The sequence below is a fragment of the Nomia melanderi genome, unplaced genomic scaffold (genome assembly GCF_051020985.1).
Source record: "Nomia melanderi isolate GNS246 unplaced genomic scaffold, iyNomMela1 scaffold0137, whole genome shotgun sequence".
Lineage (NCBI taxonomy): Eukaryota > Metazoa > Arthropoda > Insecta > Hymenoptera > Halictidae > Nomia > Nomia melanderi.
In genome coordinates, this window is record NW_027475252.1 from 23,437 (window position 1) to 38,848 (window position 15,412).

The following is a 15,412-nucleotide window of genomic DNA, read 5'->3' on the forward strand; positions in this document are numbered from 1 at the left end:
ATAAAACTTAATTTATATAATACTTTCAATATTAATTATTGTAATATTTTTAATTTTAATTCCATTACTAATTTTGTCTATTAATAAATTTTTATCATTAAAAAATGATAAAGACCGAGAAAAAATAAAACCATTTGAATGCGGATTTGATCAATTAACACCTCCACAATTACCATTTTCTATTCAATTTTTTTTAATTACTTTAATATTTTTAATTTTTGATATAGAAATTATTTTAATTTTACCTATTATTAATTCATTAAATAGCTTACAAAAATTAAGAATATTTATTTTTTTAGTATTTATTTTAATCCTCTTTATAAGTTTGTGATACGAATGGACATATAATTATTTAACATGAATTTAAATTATACAACTATATATAAAGTAAAATAATACAAATTAATTTCGACTTAATTATTGGATAAATTTATTCCTATATATATATATATATACATAAATAAAAAATTAGGATATTAGTTAATAAATTTAAATATAACATTAAAATTGCAATTTAAAATAATTTTTAAATATATCTTAATTAATTGAAACCAAAATAGAGGTAAATTAATGTTAATAATTTAAATGAATACAAAATATTCCAATTAATGAAATAAAACTCATGAACTTCTAATTCATTCTTAAATGAAAATAAATCATTTATATTTCTAAATTTATATAGTTTATTAAAAACATTATATTTTCAGTATAAAAAAAATTTTACTTAAAAATTTATAAATATTTAAAAATTTTACAATTACAATTATATTTTCAATATAATACTCTTAATTAAGCTATTTAAATACAATAAAATTTATATAAATAAAAAAAACATAAAAATAATAAAATAATAAAATAATATATTTACAACACCAACATTTTCTTTATAAATTTTTATTAAAACATTATTTTTAATTATAAAATTTATCAAAAACTTTAAATTCATTATAAAAACCTTATCTACAGATTTATCAAACATAATTTCAAAATTAAATATCTTATTAATAAATCAAACATAAAAAATTTTTAATAAATATTCTGAATAAAATATACTTAAAATAAAATTTGATATTTTAACAAAAACTCTCTTTTTTAAAAAAATTAAACTTTTAAATTCAAAATAAAACATTAAAGATAAAAAATATATTAATAATAATACATATTTATCATTTAATGTTATTTTAAAATTTTCATAAATAAATATATTATAAAAATATTTACCATAAAAAATACTAAAACCTCCTATTAAAATAAATGAATAATTTATATATTTTGATCTTCTTTCATTTACATATAAATATCTAAAATAATTAATATAATAAATTAATACTCAATTTAATAAACGAATACTATAACTTACTGTTAATACAATTGAAATATACAAAATTATTATAATTAAAATAATTAAATTAAAATTATAAAATATTTCTATAATTAAATCTTTAGAAAAAAACCCAGTAATAAAAGGAAATCCACATAAATTTAAAATTGATAAAATAAATATAAATCTCTTTAAAGGATTAATATAAAAATTACCTCTAAAAAAACGTAAATCTTGAATACCCAAATTCATATGAATAAAACTTCCAACACTTAAAAATATTGTAGATTTAAATAAAGCATGACAAATTAAATGAAAAAATCCTAAATCAACATTTCCTAATAATAAAATACTTATTATAAAACTTAACTGACTTAAAGTTGATAAAGCAATAACTTTCTTAAAATTTATTTCAAAATTTGCTATTAAACCAGATATAAATATTGTAAAACTAAAAATTAATAATATTAAAATATTCATAAAATTTAAATCTATAAATATTTTATTATACCGAATCAATAAATAAACACCTGCAGTTACTAAAGTTGATGAATGAACCAATGAAGAAACAGGTGTTGGTGCAGTTATAGCTGCAGGTAATCAAAAAGAAAATGGAAACTGTGCACTTTTCGTTAATATCATAATTAACATAAATAATGAAATTAATTTAAAATCTTGATAAAAAAAAATATTTCAAGAACCAAAAAATGACAATATACAAATAATTAAAATTAAAGCTACATCTCCTAATCGATTACAACAAACAGTTAATATACCAGAATTATAAGAATTTTTATTTTGATAATAAATTACTAAACAATAAGAAATTAATCCTAACCCATCTCACCCTAAAATAATACCAATTATTCTTGGTCTCAAAATTATAAAACATATAGAAATCATAAAAATAAAAACTAATAATTTAAAACGTTCAATATACAAATCATTTTCTATATATTCAATACTATATAATATAACAATTCCAGTAATTAAAATAACTGTACTTAAATATATTATAGATATAAAATCAATATAAATAACAAATCTAAATTTTATAGAATTTATTTCAATAATTACTCATTCTATGAAATAAATAATTTTAAATAAATATAAATAAAATCCAAAAAAAAAAAAAAAAAAGAAGAAAAAAATATAAATAAAAAATAAACTATAAATTTTATAATAATAATTTAAAGTAATCAATTACATCTTTGAAATCACAATTCAATATTTTTTTTTAAACTACTTAAATTTAATTAATCAAATTATAAAAATATTGATAAATTAAAAATAAATAAATTTAAAGGAATTCAATGAGATAAAACAATTAAATAATCTATTAACCTATATTTATTAATTTTACAAAAATTAAATTCACCATGTTGAGTATATCTAAATAAATTTAGTGAATAAAAAAATCTAAAAAATATTAAAATTATTAAAATAAATAAATTTAAAAAATTTCAATTAACTAAACTTATAATTAAAAAAATTTCACTAATTAAATTTAATGATAATGGGGCAGATAAATTTGAAGTACATAATAAAAATCATATTAAAGATATTCTAGGATATAAATTTATTAGTCCTTTATTTATTAATATTAATCGTCTATTTCTTAATAAATAACATAAATTTACTAAAAAAAATAACCCTGATGAACATAAACCATGAGAAATTATTATTATATAACTACCTTTAACCCCACTATTTATTAATGTTATTATCCCTCTTAATGTTAATCCTATATGAACAACTGAAGAATAAGCCACTAAAATTTTTATATCAATTTGACGTATACATAAAATACTAATTAATATTGACCCAAAAATTCTAAAATATATAATAATTTCATTAAATTCAATAAAATTTTTTATAAATATTAATATAAAACGAATTAAACCATAAATTCCTAATTTTAATAAAATTCCTGCTAAAATTATTGACCCAATAACAGGGGCCTCAACATGAGCTTTCAATAATCAAGAATGGAATATAAATATAGGAATCTTAACAAAAAATGTAAACATAAAAAATAAAAATATAAACATATTTAAATATTTAATTTTTAATATTTCAAAGTAATACATCATTAAAATATTATAAAAATAATATAAATCTAAAATAAAAATTAAAAAAGGTAAAGAAAAAAATATTGTATAAAATAATAAATAAAATGAAGCTAACTCTCGTATTTCACCTAACCCTCATTTTATAATAATAAAAAATATAAGAACTAACCTAATTTCAAATATAAAATAAAATATTAATAAATTTATTGAAGTAAAAACAAAAATTAAAGAAATTAATAATGTCAATATTAATATTTTAAAATAAAAAAAATCATTATTTTTAACATCAAAAAAAATAAAAATTAACCCAAAAATTAAAAATGTTAATGATAATAATATATAAGAATATAAATTTATTCCTAATATTTCATTAATTATCCCATTTTCTACAAATTGATTAAAACAAAGAAATGGAATTATACAAAATAATAATATTAATATTCCTAATAAATACTTACTATTAAAAAAAATTAATAAGATTATTATAAAAATTACATAAATTATCATATTAAATTTAATACTTTAACACTTTGATTCCCAAATAAAAAAATTATTCTAATTATTAAACCTAGCCCAATTAAACTTTCACAAACACCTATAATTAAAATAACTAAAAACAATCAATCATTTAAATCTAAATCTGACAATATTAAAATTAAATGTAAAATTAAAATTAATAGAAACTCTAAACAAATTAAAATTAATAAAAATCTCTTAAATCTTAATATTATTAATAAAATTATAACAAATAATAATAATATATAATTAAATTCCCTAAAAACTTCTAAAAAAATTAATTTATAAAATAAATTTATTCAATAAATTTCAAAAAAATTATTTAAAAATAATATCTTTAATCTCCAAAATTAAAATTTTCTTTAAAACTATTTTTTGATAAATTCAATAAGCTATATAATTTAAATATAAAAATATTAATTTTGTAAATTAAAATCAGAAATTTATTTCTTATAGCTAATTGAACTATTTGTAAAAATTATCATTTTAAAAATCATTATATTATTATGAATAAAATTATATAATATCTCAAAAAATAATTTACCTCCTATAAATTTTATAATAACATTAATTTATTATACAATAACTTTAATAATAATTAACTACATTTTCATACCAAAAAAATCTTTATATTTAATAATAATTTTTATTACAATTATTAGAAGTATACTAATTATATTTATATACTTTGTTAGAATAATAAATAATTCATTTATTTCTAAAAAAAATAAAATAGATAAATATTTTCTTTTCATAAATTTTATATTTTTATTTTTATTTTCTTTAACTTTACTTTTATGCAAAAATAAAAAAATAATTATTAATTCAACTAATGAAAATGTTAATATTTACAAAATTTATGAATATCCATATACTTTAATTATTTTTTATTTAATAAGATTATTACTATTAATTTTAATTTTAACAATAAAAATTTCTATGACTAATAAAACAAATCAATCATTACGAAAAATAAAAAATTAATCTATGAAGAATAAAATTTTTTATAAATTTATAAATATTAATCCATTAATAAAAATACTTAATTTATCACTAATTAATCTACCAACTCCAATAAGTATTAACTACTTATGAAATTTAGGGTCAATTTTAGGATTATTCTTAATAATTCAAATTATTTCTGGATTATTTTTATCTTTTCATTATTGTCCAAATATAAATCTAGCCTTTAATAGAACTATTCATATTATAAAAAATATTAATCTTGGGTGATTTATACGATTAACTCATATAAATGGGGCCTCATTCTTTTTTATATCAATATTTTTACATATCGCCCGAGGAATCTACTATTTTTCATTCACACTTACAAAAGTATGATTAATTGGAATTATTATTTTACTACTATCAATAGCAACAGCATTTTTAGGATATGTATTACCTTGAGGACAAATATCTTTTTGAGGAGCAACTGTAATTACTAATTTATTATCAGCTATCCCATATTTAGGACAAATATTAGTTCAATGAATTTGAGGTGGATTTTCAATTAATAACGCTACTTTAAATCGATTCTATTCTTTTCATTTTATTTTACCAATAATTATTTTACTACTAGTAATTCTACATTTATTTTTTTTACATTTAAGATTTTCTCATAACTCTATAGGATTAACAAGAAAACTTTATATATTATCTTTCAACCCTTATTTTATTATTAAAGATTTATTTGGTTACATAATTATTTTAACAATTTTTTTTTTAATCACAATAAAATTTCCTTACATACTAAGTGACCCTGACAATTTTATTCTTGCAAACCCAATAATTACTCCTGAACATATTAAACCTGAATGATACTTCTTATTTGCATATGCTATTCTTCGATCCATTCCAAATAAATTAGGAGGTGTAATTTTTTTAATATTATCAATTTTAATTTTAATTATATTAACAATATCAAATAAAAATAATATAAATTCATGCAAATATTATTATTTAAATAAAATAAATTTTTGGTTATTCATTATATCATTTATTATACTAACATGACTAGGTAAACAATTAATTGAATATCCATATATTCAATTAACACAATTATTTTCAATTATCTATTTTTCTTATTTTTTTACCTCCCCAATTTTAAATTATTTTTGAGATAAACTTATTTATCATAACTAAGTTAATGAGCTTGAAATAAGCATATATTTTGAAAATATAATATAGATTTTAAATAAATCTATTAACTTTAAAAAATAATTATTAATAAAAATTCCTTAAATATAAAATTTAACAAAATATAATATAAAGAAATTAATAAAAACTTTTTTCAACATAAATCTATTAATTGATCATATCGAATTCGTGGACAAATTGAACGTATTAAAATAATGAAAAAAAAATGAATATCAACAAATAACGCAAAATTTCATCTTACAAAATCTACACCAAAAAAAATCAATACTATAATTACTCTAACAAAAACAATTCTTAAATATTCAGACATAAAAATTAATGTAAATGTACCTCTAAAATATTCAATATTAAATCCTGAAACTAATTCAGATTCACCTTCAATTAAATCAAAAGGTGAACGATTTAATTCAACTAATATACTAATTAAAAACATTAAATAAATAGGAAATATATATATAAATATATATATATATAATTGATACTTTAAAAAATTATATAATGAAAAATCTTCAATTAATAAAATTAAAGAAAATAAAATTAAAAATAAACTAACTTCATAAGAAACTGATTGAGCAATAGATCGAATAGAACCTAACATTGAATAATTTGAATTAGAAATTCAACCTCTAAATATTACAGGATAAACATTTAACCCAATAATTATTAACATAAATAAAATACCATAATCAAAAAAAATCATATAACAACTTATTGGATAAATAAATCAAATTAATATAGAAAATAAAAATATTAAAATAGGTATAAATCTATAAATCAAAAACTTTCTTTTTATAACTAAAAATAATTCTTTACTTAATAATTTAATTGCATCTCTAAAAGGTTGCAAAAATCCTAAAAATCCAACTTTATTTGGCCCAACCCGAAATTGAACTAAACTTAATAATTTACGTTCAAATAATGTCAAAAAAGCTATTCTAATTAAATTAAAAATTAATAAAATTATAAATATAAAAAAATCTAAAATAATTATTCTAAATTCAAATAAAATTATTATCTATTATAATACTTATTCTTATAATATTCATAAATTCTAAATTTATAACACTTTTCTGCCAAGATAATTATTAATAAATTTAAATTAACCAAAAAATAATATTTATTTAAACTTAGTCCTTTCGTACAAAAATTTAAAATTAATTTAAAGATAGAAACTGATCTGGCTTACGCCGATCTGAACTCAAATCATGTAAAATTTAAAAAGTCGAACAGACTTAATATTTAAATGTCTTCATTTAAATTTAATTTTAATTCAACATCGAGGTCATAAACATTTTTATAAATACGATCTTCCCAAAAATATTATGCTGTTATCCCTAAGGTAATTTTTTTCTAATAATTTTACAAAAATCTCAAAAATTTTACAATAATTATTGATTAAAATATTTTAAAGTTTATTAAATTTAAACATCCTCCCAATTAAATAATAAATTAATTAAATTAAAATTAAACTTTAAATAATATTTAATAAATTAAATTATAAAATTCTATAGGGTCTTCTCGTCCCTTAAAAAAAATTAAGCATTTTTACTTAAAATTTAAATTCATAATTTATACTTGAAACAGTTTATATTTCATTAACTCATTTATACAAGACCTTAATTAAAAGCCAAATTATTATGCTACCTTTGCACAGTTATAAATACTGCAACTATTTAAAATTAAATTCATTGAGTAGAGCTTACCTTAAAATAATAATCAAAAAGAAATGTTTTTGTTAAACATTTGAATATAAATTTTGCCGAATTCTTTAAATATATATATATATATTATATATTATAATATATTTTATTCATAAATAAATTCAATTACTAATTTAATCATTATAAATAATTTCAATTAATTCTAAAATATTATTTTATAAAAAATATATTAATAAAATTAAATTAATAATAGATAAAAATAAATTATAAAATTTTCTATATCAATAACAAATTTCATGTTTATAAATTTATAAAAATCTAAATTTTATAATTATAAATAAATTTATAGATTATCCCATAAATTTTTTATATTTAATAAATTTTTAATTATATATATATATATATATATTAATATAATAAAAATAATAAAAATTAACTTAAATATATGAATTAAATTCAATTCTAAAATAACTAGATATCTAAAATTTGAATAAAATTTCATTTCTAAATAAATATTAATAAACATTTTACTACATATAAAATTATATTTATTTAGATCATTTTATTTTCGAGATTTATAAATCTATATATATAAATTAAATAACCCTGATACAAAAGGTACAAAAATAAATTTTATTTTTATAAAATTAAAATATTTCTTTCACAATACTATTTAATAAAAAATAAATTTATTCAAAAATTTTACTAAAAGAATATAAAATTAAATTATTTTCTTTAAAAAATAAATATAACAAATTTAATATATATATATATATAATATTTAATAAAATTTTAAATTATAAAAATTAATCTTTTTATTGTAAATAAAAAATTTTTATTAAACTAAAATTTTAAAAAAGTACATTTTCCAATACACTAACTTTGTTACGACTTATTTCAATACTATTGAAATTGACGGGCGATTTGTACATTAAATAAAAAATATTTCAAATAATAAAATTTTATTTAATTTACTTTTAAATCCAATTTTATTAAAATATTAAAATTTTAAATTCAAAAATTTAATTTAATGTAATTCATATAAACCTAAAAAAAAATACATTTTGATCTGAATTCTTATATTGTTAAAAATATTTTTTAATTATAAAATTTAAATCTATAATCTTAATAAACGACAATACATAACCAATTTTTTAGTATATCTTAACGTGGACTATCAAATTAATCTACAAATTCCTCTAATTTAAAGATATTTAACCGCCAAATTTTTTAATTTTAATGATCAACATTTAATTGTTAAATTACAACTTTCATATCTATAGTAGGGTATCTAATCCTAGTTTAATTTAAATATTTAATAAAAATAATATTAATAAAAATTAAATTAATTAAATTTATATATATTTCACTAATAAAACTTAATAAAAATTAATTACATAAACAAATTATTTTAAATTTAATTAAATTAATTTATAAATAAAGTTTAACCGCAGATGCTGGCACTTATTCATCCTTTATTTAAATTAAATTCCTAATTATAACATTAATTAATAAAAAAAAATTAATTTCTAAATAAAATTATTAAAATTATTAAAATTCTAATAAATAAAAATTTTATATAATAAATTAAATTAAATAATTAATTATAATTCAAAAATCAAAAACTTTATTCTTCAATTAAAATTCATTTTAAAAAAAAATATTTGCAATAAATCCTTTAAATTTAATTCAATCTCCCTAAATAAAATTAAATCTATTAAATTTACTACCAATAAAATTTTTTCACTGAAAATTAAAACTACCGACTAAAATTCTTTCACTTTTTATAAACGTTATTGGGTAAAATTTTTTCTTTACTTATTGATGCTATCAATTAAAATTTTTTATTTGAAAGAACTCAATCTATTAAACTTTATTCTTCAATTAAAATTCATTTTAAAAAAAAATATTTGCAATAAATCCTTTAAATTTAATTCAATCTCCCTAAATAAAATTAAATCTATTAAATTTACTACCAATAAAATTTTTTCACTGAAAATTAAAACTACCGACTAAAATTCTTTCACTTTTTATAAACGTTATTGGGTAAAATTTTTTCTTTACTTATTGATGCTATCAATTAAAATTTTTTATTTGAAAGAACTCAATCTATTAAACTTTATTCTTCAATTAAAATTCATTTTAAAAAAAAATATTTGCAATAAATCCTTTAAATTTAATTCAATCTCCCTAAATAAAATTAAATCTATTAAATTTACTACCAATAAAATTTTTTCACTGAAAATTAAAACTACCGACTAAAATTCTTTCACTTTTTATAAACGTTATTGGGTAAAATTTTTTCTTTACTTATTGATGCTATCAATTAAAATTTTTTATTTGAAAGAACTCAATCTATTAAACTTTATTCTTCAATTAAAATTCATTTTAAAAAAAAATATTTGCAATAAATCCTTTAAATTTAATTCAATCTCCCTAAATAAAATTAAATCTATTAAATTTACTACCAATAAAATTTTTTCACTGAAAATTAAAACTACCGACTAAAATTCTTTCACTTTTTATAAACGTTATTGGGTAAAATTTTTTCTTTACTTATTGATGCTATCAATTAAAATTTTTTATTTGAAAGAACTCAATCTATTAAACTTTATTCTTCAATTAAAATTCATTTTAAAAAAAAATATTTGCAATAAATCCTTTAAATTTAATTCAATCTCCCTAAATAAAATTAAATCTATTAAATTTACTACCAATAAAATTTTTTCACTGAAAATTAAAACTACCGACTAAAATTCTTTCACTTTTTATAAACGTTATTGGGTAAAATTTTTTCTTTACTTATTGATGCTATCAATTAAAATTTTTTATTTGAAAGAACTCAATCTATTAAACTTTATTCTTCAATTAAAATTCATTTTAAAAAAAAATATTTGCAATAAATCCTTTAAATTTAATTCAATCTCCCTAAATAAAATTAAATCTATTAAATTTACTACCAATAAAATTTTTTCACTGAAAATTAAAACTACCGACTAAAATTCTTTCACTTTTTATAAACGTTATTGGGTAAAATTTTTTCTTTACTTATTGATGCTATCAATTAAAATTTTTTATTTGAAAGAACTCAATCTATTAAACTTTATTCTTCAATTAAAATTCATTTTAAAAAAAAATATTTGCAATAAATCCTTTAAATTTAATTCAATCTCCCTAAATAAAATTAAATCTATTAAATTTACTACCAATAAAATTTTTTCACTGAAAATTAAAACTACCGACTAAAATTCTTTCACTTTTTATAAACGTTATTGGGTAAAATTTTTTCTTTACTTATTGATGCTATCAATTAAAATTTTTTATTTGAAAGAACTCAATCTATTAAACTTTATTCTTCAATTAAAATTCATTTTAAAAAAAAATATTTGCAATAAATCCTTTAAATTTAATTCAATCTCCCTAAATAAAATTAAATCTATTAAATTTACTACCAATAAAATTTTTTCACTGAAAATTAAAACTACCGACTAAAATTCTTTCACTTTTTATAAACGTTATTGGGTAAAATTTTTTCTTTACTTATTGATGCTATCAATTAAAATTTTTTATTTGAAAGAACTCAATCTATTAAACTTTATTCTTCAATTAAAATTCATTTTAAAAAAAAATATTTGCAATAAATCCTTTAAATTTAATTCAATCTCCCTAAATAAAATTAAATCTATTAAATTTACTACCAATAAAATTTTTTCACTGAAAATTAAAACTACCGACTAAAATTCTTTCACTTTTTATAAACGTTATTGGGTAAAATTTTTTCTTTACTTATTGATGCTATCAATTAAAATTTTTTATTTGAAAGAACTCAATCTATTAAACTTTATTCTTCAATTAAAATTCATTTTAAAAAAAAATATTTGCAATAAATCCTTTAAATTTAATTCAATCTCCCTAAATAAAATTAAATCTATTAAATTTACTACCAATAAAATTTTTTCACTGAAAATTAAAACTACCGACTAAAATTCTTTCACTTTTTATAAACGTTATTGGGTAAAATTTTTTCTTTACTTATTGATGCTATCAATTAAAATTTTTTATTTGAAAGAACTCAATCTATTAAACTTTATTCTTCAATTAAAATTCATTTTAAAAAAAAATATTTGCAATAAATCCTTTAAATTTAATTCAATCTCCCTAAATAAAATTAAATCTATTAAATTTACTACCAATAAAATTTTTTCACTGAAAATTAAAACTACCGACTAAAATTCTTTCACTTTTTATAAACGTTATTGGGTAAAATTTTTTCTTTACTTATTGATGCTATCAATTAAAATTTTTTATTTGAAAGAACTCAATCTATTAAACTTTATTCTTCAATTAAAATTCATTTTAAAAAAAAATATTTGCAATAAATCCTTTAAATTTAATTCAATCTCCCTAAATAAAATTAAATCTATTAAATTTACTACCAATAAAATTTTTTCACTGAAAATTAAAACTACCGACTAAAATTCTTTCACTTTTTATAAACGTTATTGGGTAAAATTTTTTCTTTACTTATTGATGCTATCAATTAAAATTTTTTATTTGAAAGAACTCAATCTATTAAACTTTATTCTTCAATTAAAATTCATTTTAAAAAAAAATATTTGCAATAAATCCTTTAAATTTAATTCAATCTCCCTAAATAAAATTAAATCTATTAAATTTACTACCAATAAAATTTTTTCACTGAAAATTAAAACTACCGACTAAAATTCTTTCACTTTTTATAAACGTTATTGGGTAAAATTTTTTCTTTACTTATTGATGCTATCAATTAAAATTTTTTATTTGAAAGAACTCAATCTATTAAACTTTATTCTTCAATTAAAATTCATTTTAAAAAAAAATATTTGCAATAAATCCTTTAAATTTAATTCAATCTCCCTAAATAAAATTAAATCTATTAAATTTACTACCAATAAAATTTTTTCACTGAAAATTAAAACTACCGACTAAAATTCTTTCACTTTTTATAAACGTTATTGGGTAAAATTTTTTCTTTACTTATTGATGCTATCAATTAAAATTTTTTATTTGAAAGAACTCAATCTATTAAACTTTATTCTTCAATTAAAATTCATTTTAAAAAAAAATATTTGCAATAAATCCTTTAAATTTAATTCAATCTCCCTAAATAAAATTAAATCTATTAAATTTACTACCAATAAAATTTTTTCACTGAAAATTAAAACTACCGACTAAAATTCTTTCACTTTTTATAAACGTTATTGGGTAAAATTTTTTCTTTACTTATTGATGCTATCAATTAAAATTTTTTATTTGAAAGAACTCAATCTATTAAACTTTATTCTTCAATTAAAATTCATTTTAAAAAAAAATATTTGCAATAAATCCTTTAAATTTAATTCAATCTCCCTAAATAAAATTAAATCTATTAAATTTACTACCAATAAAATTTTTTCACTGAAAATTAAAACTACCGACTAAAATTCTTTCACTTTTTATAAACGTTATTGGGTAAAATTTTTTCTTTACTTATTGATGCTATCAATTAAAATTTTTTATTTGAAAGAACTCAATCTATTAAACTTTATTCTTCAATTAAAATTCATTTTAAAAAAAAATATTTGCAATAAATCCTTTAAATTTAATTCAATCTCCCTAAATAAAATTAAATCTATTAAATTTACTACCAATAAAATTTTTTCACTGAAAATTAAAACTACCGACTAAAATTCTTTCACTTTTTATAAACGTTATTGGGTAAAATTTTTTCTTTACTTATTGATGCTATCAATTAAAATTTTTTATTTGAAAGAACTCAATCTATTAAACTTTATTCTTCAATTAAAATTCATTTTAAAAAAAAATATTTGCAATAAATCCTTTAAATTTAATTCAATCTCCCTAAATAAAATTAAATCTATTAAATTTACTACCAATAAAATTTTTTCACTGAAAATTAAAACTACCGACTAAAATTCTTTCACTTTTTATAAACGTTATTGGGTAAAATTTTTTCTTTACTTATTGATGCTATCAATTAAAATTTTTTATTTGAAAGAACTCAATCTATTAAACTTTATTCTTCAATTAAAATTCATTTTAAAAAAAAATATTTGCAATAAATCCTTTAAATTTAATTCAATCTCCCTAAATAAAATTAAATCTATTAAATTTACTACCAATAAAATTTTTTCACTGAAAATTAAAACTACCGACTAAAATTCTTTCACTTTTTATAAACGTTATTGGGTAAAATTTTTTCTTTACTTATTGATGCTATCAATTAAAATTTTTTATTTGAAAGAACTCAATCTATTAAACTTTATTCTTCAATTAAAATTCATTTTAAAAAAAAATATTTGCAATAAATCCTTTAAATTTAATTCAATCTCCCTAAATAAAATTAAATCTATTAAATTTACTACCAATAAAATTTTTTCACTGAAAATTAAAACTACCGACTAAAATTCTTTCACTTTTTATAAACGTTATTGGGTAAAATTTTTTCTTTACTTATTGATGCTATCAATTAAAATTTTTTATTTGAAAGAACTCAATCTATTAAACTTTATTCTTCAATTAAAATTCATTTTAAAAAAAAATATTTGCAATAAATCCTTTAAATTTAATTCAATCTCCCTAAATAAAATTAAATCTATTAAATTTACTACCAATAAAATTTTTTCACTGAAAATTAAAACTACCGACTAAAATTCTTTCACTTTTTATAAACGTTATTGGGTAAAATTTTTTCTTTACTTATTGATGCTATCAATTAAAATTTTTTATTTGAAAGAACTCAATCTATTAAACTTTATTCTTCAATTAAAATTCATTTTAAAAAAAAATATTTGCAATAAATCCTTTAAATTTAATTCAATCTCCCTAAATAAAATTAAATCTATTAAATTTACTACCAATAAAATTTTTTCACTGAAAATTAAAACTACCGACTAAAATTCTTTCACTTTTTATAAACGTTATTGGGTAAAATTTTTTCTTTACTTATTGATGCTATCAATTAAAATTTTTTATTTGAAAGAACTCAATCTATTAAACTTTATTCTTCAATTAAAATTCATTTTAAAAAAAAATATTTGCAATAAATCCTTTAAATTTAATTCAATCTCCCTAAATAAAATTAAATCTATTAAATTTACTACCAATAAAATTTTTTCACTGAAAATTAAAACTACCGACTAAAATTCTTTCACTTTTTATAAACGTTATTGGGTAAAATTTTTTCTTTACTTATTGATGCTATCAATTAAAATTTTTTATTTGAAAGAACTCAATCTATTAAACTTTATTCTTCAATTAAAATTCATTTTAAAAAAAAATATTTGCAATAAATCCTTTAAATTTAATTCAATCTCCCTAAATAAAATTAAATCTATTAAATTTACTACCAATAAAATTTTTTCACTGAAAATTAAAACTACCGACTAAAATTCTTTCACTTTTTATAAACGTTATTGGGTAAAATTTTTTCTTTACTTATTGATGCTATCAATTAAAATTTTTTATTTGAAAGAACTCAATCTATTAAACTTTATTCTTCAATTAAAATTCATTTTAAAAAAAAATATTTGCAATAAATCCTTTAAATTTAATTCAATCTCCCTAAATAAAATTAAATCTATTAAATTTACTACCAATAAAATTTTTTCACTGAAAATTAAAACTACCGACTAAAATTCTTTCAC

The 15,412-nt window shown here is 16.3% G+C and overlaps 1 protein-coding gene and 3 pseudogenes across 1 annotated transcript; 1 reads left to right on the forward strand and 3 right to left on the reverse strand.

The window, feature by feature from the left end:
* Nucleotides 1–187: 187 nt before the first annotated feature.
* LOC143175602 (NADH-ubiquinone oxidoreductase chain 5-like) lies at nucleotides 188–2,392 on the reverse strand (the record flags this gene model as incomplete). The annotated part of the gene is given in 1 exon segment (XM_076374133.1): nucleotides 188–2,392. A coding segment is annotated over 1 exon segment (1,062 nt), but the record flags the coding sequence as incomplete, so codon positions are not given.
* Nucleotides 2,393–2,544: 152 nt separating this feature from the next.
* LOC143175596 (NADH-ubiquinone oxidoreductase chain 4 pseudogene) lies at nucleotides 2,545–3,303 on the reverse strand (annotated as a pseudogene).
* Nucleotides 3,304–4,592: 1,289 nt separating this feature from the next.
* LOC143175591 (cytochrome b pseudogene) lies at nucleotides 4,593–8,009 on the forward strand (annotated as a pseudogene).
* Nucleotides 5,706–9,002, reverse strand: LOC143175597 (NADH-ubiquinone oxidoreductase chain 1 pseudogene; annotated as a pseudogene).
* Nucleotides 9,003–15,412: the final 6,410 nt, after the last annotated feature.